Source organism: Brachyistius frenatus, unplaced genomic scaffold, assembly GCF_029030835.1.
Source record: "Brachyistius frenatus isolate BFR_SWC_R1_liver_20210118 unplaced genomic scaffold, ASM2903083v1 Contig_265, whole genome shotgun sequence".
NCBI classification, from domain to species: Eukaryota; Metazoa; Chordata; class Actinopteri; family Embiotocidae; genus Brachyistius; species Brachyistius frenatus.
Window position 1 is genome coordinate 141,135 of NW_027210864.1, and position 14,795 is coordinate 155,929.

The 14,795-nt window shown below is 41.1% G+C and overlaps 1 protein-coding gene across 3 annotated transcripts in view; it reads left to right on the top strand.

Moving 5' to 3' along the window:
- The first annotated feature begins 9,929 nt into the window (after positions 1 to 9,929).
- Positions 9,930 to 14,795, top strand: part of LOC138634498 (alpha-2-macroglobulin) — a 34,992-nt gene continuing 30,126 nt past the window's right edge. For all 3 annotated transcript variants that reach the window (XR_011311985.1, XM_069721471.1, XM_069721470.1), the window contains exons 1-3: positions 9,930 to 10,012; positions 12,269 to 12,446; positions 13,387 to 13,543. Coding sequence is in view for 2 of the 3 variants with exons in the window: in XM_069721471.1 (XP_069577572.1) it covers positions 9,930 to 10,012; positions 12,269 to 12,446; positions 13,387 to 13,543 (418 nt within the window). In the remaining variant the exon portion in view is untranslated. The remainder of the gene's footprint in view (positions 10,013 to 12,268; positions 12,447 to 13,386; positions 13,544 to 14,795) is intronic.

Sequence of the window (14,795 nt, forward strand, 5' to 3'; positions counted from 1 at the left end):
TTCAGGCCTCAAGACGAAACAATAATTTTTCAAACCACTGCAGTTTTGTGTGACTTTAATACAAATCAGATGCAACCTCACATTTTTCAGATGACAAACAGCTTTATAAAGCATGAATTGCACCGGTAATCAGTGACACACTGCCCTTAACGGCAGGGATTTAAATGCAATGTTGAAGTGGATTCAACATGACTGTGACTTACAGAGAGTGATGGGAAAGCTGGAAAAAGGATTTATATTTTTTAAATAATTAAATTTGATAATAATCTGTGTATGGGGACCCACATACTCTCTCCTCCTTGTAATTCTACTGTCACCTTCAAAATAAGGTCAAAACGCCAACAACAACAATAACATCTTTAAAGAAAAGTACAAGCGCTGACCTTTAAAAAGAGCCCAAATGCACTGACACAGACTTAAACTGATGGCAGGAGGAGAAACAGTGTCTTTGACTGTATATTAAACTATGATAAACTCAGAGGGTGAGTGAGGTTTATTGACCTGGACATCTTCCACCAGTGTCAGCGAGCTGAGGGACAAAAAAGGTGTGACATGAAACGCCTTTGTTTATATTCACAGCGCTCCTTCCACAGCAGGAACGTTGTGTCGAACAACCACACAGCGAACGCAGCCGAGCAGACGAGTTTACATCCACAGAAACCCACATTACTAGATTACTGTTGTCTTTCTCAGGGTGTTCCACCGCAGTCTCTCCAAACGATGTTGTGGTTGGGGGAAAGAGCGTACCGAGCCGTCCCAGCAATTTCAAGTCATTGTGGTCTCATTACAGCAGGCTGTTGGTAATCCTCTGCCTTTGATCTGGGAGCTGAAGGGAGCTGTGTTTTACTGTAGTTCAAACAATCTTCTGCCTGCTCCCTCAGCACCTCCACCAGGAGCCCCGTGGTAGCTGAGGAGCTACAGCCTGACAAAGAATAGTAGTTGGGGGTGGGGGGGAGGGGGGGTTGGTTTGTTGTCTCCACTGAACGCAGGTGAGAGACGCACAGATGGAGGTTTGCTGGCACCGCGTGCGAGTCAATCTGAGGTTAACTAGGAGATTCACTGGGGGCCACGACACTGGGTCAGGATGGTGAGGAGCCTCAGTTCAGGCTCCTTTATTTATGCTGCGAAGGATAATTCAAGGCACACGAGTCAACAAATAACAAGAGCACACATCACTCAAATAAAGACAAGACAAAAGATGAAACGACCAGATCATCATACAACATACAGTACAATACATCTAGACTGTTTACAGGGTATACAAGTGAGTATGAATCAGAATAAAATCCAGCCATCTTGTGTTTGTTTTATATCATGTAGCTTTAAAAGCACATGAACGTGCTGAAGGTAGTTTAAAAACAGGCTTTTTTTCAAAATAAGTTTCCATTGAATATAATGCAGCTCTATGATCAATAGATGATGTAAAACAACATCGACCCAGAGCTTTCATACACTAAATGGAGCTACAGTTACATCATCCTTGAAAAACAATACAATACAGTCAAACAGGAAATCTCATCCTTAAGCATTCTGTTGTTTGTTGGTGTCTTAAACCCCGTTTACACCCACATGATCTGTCCTCGGATAAGTTACAGTAAACCTAGATATGGAGATGTCGCGTTGTCGTCAGATCCCAAGAAAGTGTAAAAGCAATCTATTTCTGAAAAAAGAAAATCAGCCTATCAAGTTAAAAGGTTATCAAACGTCAGCTCTTTCTGCTAATTCAAGCCAAAGCCAAATTAAATTGGCCTGCATTGTGCGACCTTTTCGGAGGCCATCGTCTAGATATTATAGTATCCAGTAAATATCCAGATTGTATCCAGATACTGATCACATATCAGGTGCGAATAGCGCTTTGGTCAGATTAAAAAAGATGCAAAAGTTCAAAGCAAACCAAGGATGTGTTTTCAGTTTGCTGTGGCCTCAATTCACCAAAGCACGTTGCTTTTGCATAGCATACAGTAAAATGAATGATGAATGTATATTCCCTAACAAAGGACACACTATGTATAGAATTACAAGATATCAAGGAATACATTTAGGGGACAATTAGTTTAGTTCAGTTCAGTGTAAACAGTAGCTTGGCTTTTCTGAAGCTCAGAACATTGTAACGTTATAACAGAGGTCAGAGGTCTCACTGTTATCACAAGGAAAAAACGAAGATGCGATCCCTCTGTAAAACCATACATTGTTTTTATAATGTTTCTGATGGGTTGTAGCTCACTGTTTCTGTTCTCGGCCTTTATGCTAAGCTAACCAAACCATCTGTGCTATTATCTGTAGCCGCCTCGTCCTGACCAGGGTCATGGGGAGGCGGAGCCAATCCCAGCTGATAAGGTGTCCATCACGCTTCACATTGACACCTATACGGCCAACTTAGAATCACCAATCACCCCCCAAAACGCACGTCTGTGCACTGTGGGAGGAAGAAAACCCACGCAGGCACAGGAAGGATGTGCAAAGTCCTCACAGACCCTGTGGTGGCTTCATATTGGACGGATATGAAATTCACAAAGAAGCTGATGGAAGCAGTGAGAGTGAACTAAAGAGAAGAGATGCAGCTCTAAGACTATAAGCAGCAAGAAGCTGCAAAGCTTCATCAGTGGAAGCAACACTTATCATGTCAAAAGTAATGATGTGATTCATGGTTAAATTCAAAATATTGACTGTGGCTGCTTAAAGTAAATTAATGAGTTCATTGTGAAGGTGCTTTAAGTGGGTGAGCTGATAGATAGCTCATTGTAGTGTATCTGTACGTGTTGCTCCACTGGGCGTTCCCCGTGGATGCCTCTGTCATCACCCCTGACAAACCCTCCAATCAGGAACAAGCAGTTGTAACAATAAACAAGAATTGCAACATGAATTGTTATAATGCTGTTTTTTTTTCAACAAGAAAGACACAGTAATATTTCTGCGGAGCTGCTCAGGTGATACTTCAACATTTTTCTTTCAGTTTAAACTTCTTTCATGAGAGCTGACAAAAAGCAGTGTGGGAAAGGTGCTGAATAAGCATTATTCATTGAAAACGTGACAAATATTTCAATTTGTATTTAATAAATACAAAAATGTTTTTTCTAACATTTGTTTTTCTTTATTATAGCTGCACTATATAGTGGACTACATATTGAACAACTACCTATTGTCGCTGTGAGCATGTCAGCATCATCATTTTTCGTTGCACACGTCACCAAGTGTAACATTATTTTCTAAAGTCCAGCCTCAGAGAGCCGCTTAGGGACCCCAGAATCGAACAAACCAAATATGAGACATGTCATGAATGCTGAGAGGTCGTCTCAAGTTTGGATATGTCTATCTGATTTAGAAAATAAACGCATAGACAATGCAGGTTAGTTATAGGTCTTTTGTATGTAAAGGACATTGAATCCAACTTTCTGAACAAAAGCCATAAAAGGAAGCTAAAGTGTCACAGTCAGTGTTTTCATGTGGTGCTGGCTCCAGAGTCTCATGGTAAGAGCTTTCCCTGCTTTTCTAACAGCCTTTGGATGAAAGACAGATTTTTATAAAAGCATCTTTCCTGCATTGTAGACGTTTGAACACTAGAGTAAATAAAAATGTGGGACATCGTCTCAATACGCAGGACTGTGCAGTCCCACAAGAATGGTCGTCCTATAGAGCCTTTAGCATAGACTCAGCACTTAATCATGGCAAGGCCAGTTTATTTACAAAGTATGATTCAGACAGAAGGCAATTCAATGTGCTTTGCAGAAATGCATTTTTTTTTTAAATTAAAATTACATTTAAAGACAATAAAATCTAGAAACACAAGGCAGTTCAAAGTGTGTTTCCGAAATACATGAAGATAAGAAATTAAAATTATTTTTAAAAGACAAAAAAAATGGAAAGACATTATCTGATACTATAAGATGAAATTATTTTTGCTGTGATTCAGGTTTCAGAAAAGGAGACAACTTAGATGTAAAACAAACGTGTCATCAAAACTGCTCAGGGTGTTCTAGATGTCATAAAATCATGGTAAATAACAATATGAAGATCTGAGGTGGAGTTTTCCTTTAATTCTCAGGTCACACAAAAGCACACTGAAGCTCAAAGATGGTGTCCGGGTATCCGGAGCACCCGTGGGACTCTTCAAACAAAACCAAGATGGTGCTTAATAAACCTCTAGAAACTACTCAGCCAAAAGAGTTGAGGGAACCAAAGGCAGCAAGCTCTCCATTATATCCACCACCTGAAGCTCAACTTATCCCTGCTTGAGCTCTGTACACACACACACACACACACACACACACACACACACACACACACACACACACACACACACACACACACACACACACACACACACACACACACACACACACACACACACACACACACACACACACACCGTGGATTTTGTTATACCAATATGGGAATCATACACTCTGGTATGGCCTCACTGACAAAAATTCTTTGGGCTTGTGCTCATCGCTGGCTCATGTACCGCCGCTGTGGGTTTCTGTTTGTCCCTGATCTTCAACATTTTGGTAGAAGTGTGGATTCCAATAAAGGCTTGTTAAACAACAGATTTCATTCTCCGACTCAAGAGGGCCCTGCATGGCCCAGAGGCGTAAGCTGCTCCTTTGAACATCTAAATCCCCGTGCAGCGTCTGACTTCCCTTTGTTATTCGCTGGTGGACTGTTTTTTTCCGTGTGTGCTATCGCTGTGGAAAGGCTCCAGCGGGCCGTGTAGGGGGAGCTTTTAGCTGTAAAAGATCATCTCATTGAGATCATCAAGCCCCAGTTAATTGAACTTTTATATGATATCTTTGTAGGAGCACGGGGTGAGCATATTGTTTTAATAAAGAATTCATCAGCCAGAGATGGGGAGCCAGATTTAATGAGCCCCTCCCTGGGCTGCAGATGAGAGACATGAAGTCGTGTGCTCTCAGCCTGCATGTCTGCTGCCCTCTCCTGCCGGCAGCTGTAAAAACACACACACACACACACACACACACACACACACACACACACACACACACACACACACACACACACACACACACACACACACACATTCAATGTCTTCTTGTAATAAAGACATTGAATGTGTGTGTGTGTGTGTGTGTGTGTGTGTGTGTGTGTGTGTGTGTGTGTGTGTGTGTGTGTGTGTGTGTGTGTGTGTGTGTGTGTGTGTGTGGTTTAAAAGGCTAGTAGGATTTAACTTTGTCACACTTGTAAAACAGGTAGTTTCTGGATTAATGTTGGAGCAGGTTTTTTTATAGATTGTTGACTGCAAACTTTGCAATGCATGAAGTAGATGATGCAGATACAGGATTTAGATGTTAGTACATGAAAACATTTAATAATGTAGGAGTTTCTTAGGGGGACTTTTCCTTTAAATCTTTAGTCACACAAAGTCTTAGTCTGTAACTAAAAGTCTGTTTCCAGCTGTGTAAAGCCTTCGTGTTACTCCTGGACTGCCACCACAACCACCAGCTGCAGGTAAATGTGAGGAATAACTTTGAGATCTGAACTCTGTGTGGGGTTAGTGGTGGAGGGTGGACGAAGAAGCCCTGAATAAAAACATTTATGGACAGTAATATGACATTACAAATGTATTCCCTATAGTTTAAAGCATATTATTCTTGTAAAATGCTTCAGTTATAGAACTTTTGCATCGTTTTGAAAGCCCTAATTATTAAAAAGAACAAAGACTGTAAATTATACTGAAATTGAAAGATTATACAGTTCATGTCAGCCTTCATTATTCTATATTTAATTACATTTCAAGGTAAATACATTGCTCATTACGTTATAAGTTACATTATTTACAAAATGGTTAACATCAGTCAGGAGTTTTTATGATGGAGAAGTTCTCCTCATAAATGTGGAACAACTCAACTTCCAGTGACACAATAAGACACATGGCTGATTGATAAACATCAGTTTCCGCATCTTATTGATCTCTTACTTTGACAGAAATGTAAAGTGTTTTTTTCAACTGATAAGTAGCTCAGCCTTCCCGATATGCTGTCTAATACTATTATCAACAATAATATGTGCTATGATGTATAGAAGGACTCTTTGTCAAGAGAGCTCATTTGTTCTAATGTTGTGTTAAAAACATTTTTTTTCCTGGGTGGTAACTAATGAACAGCCAGCAAATCTGTATACAGGTACAATTATTGACAGTCTTTTAATTTTATAATGAAGTGATTGTTTAATGTAATAAAATACTACATCTGTTCCCTGATTCACAAGTTCAAATATCCAAATGTCTTGATTTGTCTGACCAGCTGTCAAAAGATGTCAAATTAACTATTACAAAACAAATTGAGCTGCACAGACATTTTGGCATTTTGCTAAAATGTACTTTTCAGCTGTAGAGACCTGATCTGAATGAAGGAAACAGACACGTAAAGTGAGGGTCAATACGGGCCCAGAGAGAACGTTTTGCCTATGTGCTCCCAGCAGGCTAAACCTGATGCACAACAGGTTTGTTGAAATTCTGAATACACAATAAAAGAAACACAATCAGCCCATAACTGCCTGCACTGACCAGCTTGATTTCTTTAAATTGCTGCATATAAGTTTGAACACTTCATTACATACCAAACAACTTCCCTCTCAGGTCATATAAAGTGTTAATCTGGAATTGTGACTTCTTGCTGAGGCTCAACTGTCTTCAGCAGTTTCTCTGACCTCATTCTGGAGTTCAACAGGACAAAAGCCAACAGTAAAGCACTCTGGATACATTTGACACCAGGATGAGAATAATGCTGCACACAGTCTCCCAAATAGGAAAATACTTTGTTATAATTTCTGTTCCATTCAGTCGTGCTTTTGATTGATTTCTGTGGCGGTGGAGATCAAAGGCGGGAGGAGACAAAAGATAAAAGAAGATAAAAGAAGAGCTGAAGGAAACACATCTCGGAGACTGTCACCGTGTCGCCTCCGGTCTCGTGGCAAACAGGCTCAAAACAAACCTGAAATGAATGAAAATCTCAACACAATACATTTGCCAAAGTCAGACCACACCGTGTCTGTGCTGTGGAAATGACTGTCTCCGCTGATCTGTATTCTGCCGCCTGTCCTTACACAGGAATGGGGGGGGGGGGTGGCGTGGCAGATAGAAGACTCTTAATATCCTGAGAGGAATTCTCCTCGTGTTTACCCTCTGCTGCGTCTCACAGGATGACGGGCCTCGTCGGCAGGTGCCCTTGATGCACAATTTCTTGTGCCAGATTACCTTCAGCTGTGTTTAAAGTACTCACCTCCTGCAGGGTACCGAGGCCTGTTGTCGCCAAGAAACATACGATGAACAATTCACCTCATCTACCTACAGGCTCCTAATGTTGATGGTGATGATGAGGATGATGAGGATGATGATGATGATGATGATGATAATGCTGCCCCAGAGCGGCTTTAATTTTTTTTCTTATCAACAACCTTCAAAGCGAAATACATTAAAGTTGCACTCCACCAATTTTACACACTGAGCCATGTTTACTTGTCAGAATAATAATAATAATAAACGTGGTTATTTTTTTACTTATATTGTCATCGAACTACAACTGACTGCTGCATCAAAACCTAAACAAATACATTTTCAGTTCACATTCACTGGGAACACACGTGTGTCTGACAGCTTCCCAGCATGCACTGGGGCAGGGGACTTGTCATCATTATCATCATTTTATCAGTTATGTTGTGCTGTTACTGATTTGGTTGTAGTCTAGCCTGGCTCTGTCTTCACCGTGTCTGGAAACCCTGTTAGCACTGAGGTTTGTTCAGCCAGTGGACCAATCAGCAATCAGATGTCATAGTTCCACCGGTAGTTTGTAGAGTTTTGGTGCATAACATGAAGGATATTGTGCTCATTGAAAGGCTGTATCAATAGTTAATCTGAGGTCAATGTCTATTAGGAAGCAACAGCTGGAAACAATCCTCTGTGAAGTGTGGCCAGAACCAGATACTCACACAGTGGGTTTGGGTCGGGTAATATCAAGCTCATTGTGCGCTGTAATGTTTCCGCTGCTGTACACATTTCCACACTTTTATGCAATTGATCAATATGAGTGAATGATTATTGTGAGTGATGCTGTGATTTTCCACAAGTGAAGAATTTTCATATTTTCCAAAATAATTTGTTGAAAAAAATAAACATATTATTATTCATATTTATATTCATGACATTAAATTAGGTGACATCACCACCCGAGTCATTCCAAGGGTATGACTGTTAACCATCTGAAACTTTCCTCATAAAACAGTAAGTCATACTTAAGGTCTCCAGTTTTTGAAGGGGCTTCTGCTTATAGGCCATACAGGCCTGAATGGTTTGATGGTTTGTCATTTAAGAAATGTACAAAGTAATCTGAGCCGAACAAGGTTTGCAGCAGGATAAATTAAACGTCAGCTACTGTGATTTATGAAGGAGTTTAGCTTCAGCAGGTTAAAATAAAATTCGTAAATTTCTGCAGCTTCTGAGGTCACAACAATGGGATATAAGTGATGGTGTAGATGCAGGTTTGAACCCGTCCTAAACCTTGAACTACAGCTCAGTAATGACAGAGCAGCAGCCTCAGGGGTGTTTATCCTTGAAGTCTACCAGACATGAATGCATTTCCTTTTTCATAAAACATTTACAGAGCCGATTTTCCAACATGTGCACTGTTTACATTCACGTTTGCCTCCTAGCAGTCTTCTTCACATCCTTTGTAGGCTCATAAAAACATGCTCTGCTCGGGTCCAAAAAGCTGGGCTGTATTAATGTTATGGGTGGTTTAAACTCACACTTCACATTTCAATCTCCCAGATTTAATGAAGGTAACAATCACATAATCAGCATGCAGCCAATCACAGTTTTAACTCTCATTTTCCCCTCATTTAAAGTGCAAGATAACTTCATCCATGTTTAACAAATACATTTCAATTGTCAAATTGCTTTCAAGGACATCAAAGGATTATTTTATCCTGAATTAATCAAACCACATTTGAAGAAAAGGCCCCAGTTATGACTTTTGTTCAATGAAGATGGCACTGTTCTCAAATATATTGACAAAAAGGAGAAAGGAAGTAGCTTTCTACTTTGTAAAATGTTTACTTTGAAAAAATGTAAAGCCTGCAGATACAGTAGCTTTTACTCTTTGTTTCAGACTTCTGTCCACAGCCACAGTCACCTTTCTCAAACCAAAATGAAGAAGTCAGCATATGTCTGCTTTTGCTGCCACAAGGCTGATCTTTTTTAAATAAAAATCAGACCCTGGGGTGGCAGGATGCACAATAATACAATAATCAATGAAGCCCCCCTATGTAATGTTTTTTAGATTACTTTACACTGAAAAAAGCAAAGCTGTGCATGTTGTTCATTTAGGTCATTACTGTGAAATTGATGACAGCTGAAGTCATTGTTACCTTCTGCAGGGGCCTCCTTGGAGTCACGAGGGCCCCACAGACACGGGTTATCTCTCTCGTTTTCAGTAACTGGTTGTGTCGTCAGGTCTGTTGTTGCCCAACACTACTCAGATTCAACACTCATCACCCTGAAGTTTCAACTCCCCACCCTCTCTCATTTCAGCCCCCACTCACCTCTGTGTGGACTTTTCTCAAATTCTTTAGAAACCGGAGGGCTGGACTGCTGGCCAAAGGCAGGACTCTGTGATTCAACTTTTGGAAAGTGGAATACCTCTGGGAATAGGGAGGAGGCTGCAAAATGTCCAACGAACATGGGGGGGAGTGACTCGGAGGGAGGGGCTGGCGGCGGTTTGGAGTTATAAACAGCACACCACGGCCACCCCGTCGTCCATTTGAGCAACTTTGTGCCGTGCACTTCCCTCACTGTCTCTCTCTGAGTCCGGGCCAAAGTGTGGGTAGCAGGCTGGAAGTGCGTCCTCCTCCGGTGCAGTCCGGTCCGCTCGTGTTGTTCCACTGCTTGCAAAGCACCGACTCTGTTCTGTTCTGCAGACATGGCACCTGTCCTCCAAATGTTTGCTGCCATACTGACATCAGCTCTCCTGCAAACTGCGACATCGGCCCACTTCAATGACACGTAAGTAAACTAGTTCTTTTCTAAGCTGCTGCGCAACGTGTTGTCTGCTAAAGTTTGGTGTGCGCGTTACGCGTCAATGCACGCGATGGGGTTTGCAGGTAAAGCGGCTGCACGTGCTGAAGTTTGAAAAAAAAAAAAAAAAAAAAAAGTTGCATTGTACCTATTTCTGAATTCATGTTGGAGTAAGTTTGATACCAAAGAGACTGCAACGTCCCACTGGTGAGGCAGAAAGTCCAGTGGTTGGCCTCAGGACACTGTTATGCAATCAGAAAAGAAACAGTCCCACCACTGTGTTTGTGTTTCTGGGTGTGTGAGTGGGTGCGCGCGCGCGTGTGTGTGTGCGTGCGTGCCTGCCTATGTGCCCCATCTGCAATGACTTAACCCCATTTGATTAAATGAACTGCTCAAATCTGCTCAAATGATCTGAATCAAGTGAAACGGTGATCAAAGGTTTTCATGATGCTGCCTTTATGTTGGAAGGCCAAACTGACTTTTTTCTTTCTTTCTTTTTTTTAATTAAGAAATGATTGGTTCTTATTTCTAAAGTCAGTAACTCTCTATGTCTGTATATTGACTTACCTGCTGACCTATGTTGTGAATCTCAGCTGTAGTCATGACTCAAATGCCTTTCATAGTTTACTATCAAAGTCAAATTACTTTCCATCATCATGTAACTTTCTCTCTGGCAAAAACAGCATCAATATTCTCAGCAGCACCACCCAAAACTCAATTAAATGTGTCCTTTAGTTCTCATTGGCAGCAGCAGGCCGCTATGTGCCAAGCTGCCTCCAACACAGAAAATCCAGCAGAGTGGTTAGTTGAATTTAGATAACATGGCTGTCTCAGATGTCCAATTTACATGGAAAACACGTTTTTAAGAGAGCTCGGTTCCAAATATTGATTTGCATGTGTTTGTCAGAGGTGAAAGGACTCTGATATTTAAAGTTCTAATATCAAGCAATATGTCCTTCATTCAAAATCCAATAGAAGTAGGCCGAATGTAAAACTGCATTAAAAGTATCTAGTGTCTGCTGCGGTAGTTTTCAAAGGCAAATGTTTAAAAAGTACTTTACTTTCTCTTTAAGTAGAATTAACTAGAAATACCAACTTCCTTTTCCACATTTTAAAGGTGGAGTCTGCATTTCTAGGAAAAGACTGTTGATGTTTGAACTTAAGAGCCAAAAGAATCTACCCTCTGCTCAGCACTCTGTTAGAAGCTAGGTCACCCCCAAATTCATGGATGGCCATTGCTATGGCAATGACACTAACAACTGGGCAAGCTATTTGTTCCATCTATAGATTTTATATAAAGAAATCAATGTAACTTCTGGGTTCGAAGTGCAACACCAAGGGCCACTAGGGGCTCGCTCCAAAAAGCTTCTCACTCCATAGACTTCCATTAAACAAAGTCAGTAAAATTTTTCAAGTCATTGTGTTGGGATTTGCTTAATTCACCCTTTCTCATCAGTGTTCTGGTGGTCCTCTGCACAAATACAAAAGGTGTTTGATTAGAAATGCTGACTTCTGCCACCATTTAACCTGCAGCAGCTCATTTTAAAATATTTTTTTGGATCACTTGGTGGGAGCAGAAACAAGCTGGAGCAGTCATGTCTTCAAGTATCCAACAGACAGGGAGCAATATTATCATTTATTGGCGCTCGTATTTCTGACCATTTGATGTTTGTAAGTTCAACATTTGAAATATTTTTCTCTGAAGTTGGCCTCTGGGGCTTCTAGACACTGTCTGGGGTGCTGTTGCCTGGCAACGGTGTTTTTACGACGTCACTACTTGAACACCAAGCACAGTGCGCATGACTTCCCATGTTTTAACCACGAGCTCACAAGTTCATTTTGAATGTAGCATCAGGCGAGCTGCCAGATACCTTTGTTTACTGTTGGGTGCGGCGTTGGCTGGTTTAGGAGGAAAACAATCCTGTCTGGGAAGTGATAGTGAAGCAAAAACAGCATTTATAGTTCCAGAAAAACAAAACATGGAGCTGAAAGATGCTAAAATGCTCCATGTACCTGAGGATTATTCTTTGTGGTTTGTCACCTGCACCTCATATCTTATCGCAATTACAAAATACATAAGAATAACTGTTGTATTCATAAAACAAAAATAATAATTTGAGAAATGATCCATTTGGGCTGTTTTTTTTTCTTTTTTTGTTTCTCTTTCTTTTAATGTTTTGTACCGATCAATACCTTTTTTCCAACGTTTTTTTTTTTTTTTTTACTGTCTTTTCCTACCTGCAGTATTTTTGCAGTGCTTGTGAGCTCCCGTGTGACAGGAGGGAACCAGGAGACCTTGTGTGCTCAGATCCACGGCCCCACGGAGCCCGTTACTCTGACCATCACCCTCAACAAGGGCACTGACACCGTCATCTTAGAGGAAGCTGTCAAGCAGGACTTCTACCGCTGCATAAACTTTCAGGTCAGACGCAACATGAATACAGTTTAACGAGCTGCAGATAAGCATGTGATATCATAATTCAGACAAATAAGTAAAACATTTTTTTATTTTTTTCTAGCATTTGCTTAATTGGCAGTGAAGTAGAATAGACCAGAACTAAAACTTTAAATGTTTGTAGGGATCAAATGAATCCGTGTGGTTTCCAAGCACAGTGTACTTTCCTCTTCTAATCGCTGTCCATCAAACTAATGGCGCAAATCTTGGCATCATTATGTACCTAGTTATCTAGCCGGCGCCATGACTGAGGCTGTCAACCCAAATGGGTCTCTGTAAATTACTGCGCTGGTTTCTGTCACCGCTGCTCACTGTTACGCAACTTGCGGGCCTTGCTTCACATTGATGCGGAACGACCCGCCAACCCCAATCAACTCTGTGACAATAGCACTTAGTTTCACTTCGTTCCCCAGTATTTGGCCCTGCTGCAGCACTGGTCTGCCATTTGTCTTTCTGCAACTAAACAAAGACTGCTTTCTGCCCAAGGCTGGCTATCTACCTGCATTCCTCTGGAAACCCCCCTCCCGCCCCTTACTCTCAGTCTCACCACACGCATCTGAAAAACAACAACCAAAAAACACCCCTTTTGAATTTTTTTAGAAGTGCTTCCAGTCCCTGTTATGCAATAGCTGCTCCATTAGCAAGTGGAAACATATGCTATACAACTATGATGGCATTTCATGATTAACCTTGTGGAAGAGGGCTGTTGTTGCTCAATATCTGCTCAGCTGGATTCAAGCGGTTATTCTCGACCATTATTGGTGAGAGCTATTTCACATTGTGGCCCTGGTTATAAAAACAAAACTCAAAAGCCTTTTTCTTGCTTGCTTTTCTCCCTCCTTTCATACTGAGCATTCAGATATCTCCCAGTCCTCTCTGACAGACGGGTGTTTGCTGGTGTTTGCAGGTCCCTACGGTGAGAAGCACAACTGTGGCAACCATTGGTGTCAAGATTCAGGGTGAGAGTGGATCGATGAGCAAGAAGACCAAAGTCCAAATTGAGCCTCCTGCTTTCCTCCATGTCCTCCAGACTGATAAACCCATCTACAAACCTGGACAGACTGGTAGGTGCCTCATGTTTGGAATCAGTCCACTTGGAAGATGTGTGGAAGCGTCGGAGCTTCCTGCTGTGGTAGAGTTCGTTAAAAACTCTGCTGCAGTTGTGCTGTTCACTTTGCCCACATCATCCTCTCTGCACTGCTTATCAATTCAGCTGTACTTGCACAATTTTGGACTACTTTATCATATCTGCATAATGCTGAGCCGCTACTTGACAACTTTAGGAATTATGTCTATATTCGGCACATAGAAGAATGGTGATTCCTCAAGAGTTCTTGGTGGAGGCTGTTTATTTTCACTAGAAAAAATATCCAGTGCGGAGAAAGTGTTTTTTCTCTGTGTAATGTTTGGAACCATCAATATTGTGTTGCTAAGTATAATAATCTTATACTTACTTACTGTAAAAAAAAAAAAAAAAAAAAAGATTAAACCAGTGATAATACTAAAGGGGTATATCACTCCTTTAGTATTGCACTTAACTTAAAGATATAATTTGAGGCACAAATTTAAAAAAGAACCTTTTGAAATTACAACAGCTGTCTTTTATCTGTAAGGACCCCAAAATACTAGATTCTACACATCCCATAATGCAACTCAAGAGCTTCTGTCATTAATCCCCCCCCCCCCCTCTTGTTTATTATAAATAAATGCAGCTTCCAGGGCCGAAAAGACAAGTTAATGCAGATGTTTCTTAAAGTGCAGTACCACTGAGGGCCCTGGCTTCATTGTGTACCATTGACTTTCTCTTATAAAATACAAACTCGGTACATTTTTCCGAGGAGTCATTTTGTTGTCATTTGCTAAATTGACTTCCTCCAATTTGATGTTCTGATGTTCCTTCTGAAAATAATTCCATAGTTAATCAGATATTAGAGATAATGATTGACCTGCCTTGGGTGCAGTGAGGTTTCCCGTATAGGCGGGCAGGGCATAGTGTTCTCTGGTTCTCAGTCAGGTCCACCGCTTGCTTCTCCCCAGCTCATCCAATAATTGTCACTTCTAGCCCCCCAAAAAACAAAATGGCAGAGGCTGAAAAAAAAAAAAAAGAAGCCAGCATCCAGGTTTCAAAACAGAAGTTCACATTACAATCTGTAATGTCACAGTAGGTTGCTGCTCGCTCCTTCCAGGTGAACACTGTCTAAGCCCAGAGTTTGTAACATGGCTTCAGAGGGTGTCAAAACCCAGTTTGCTTATATTTAAAATCAGTGAAGTTCCAGTTAAAAATTAAAGGGGCGTTTGTTCATTTTTTGTCAGAGG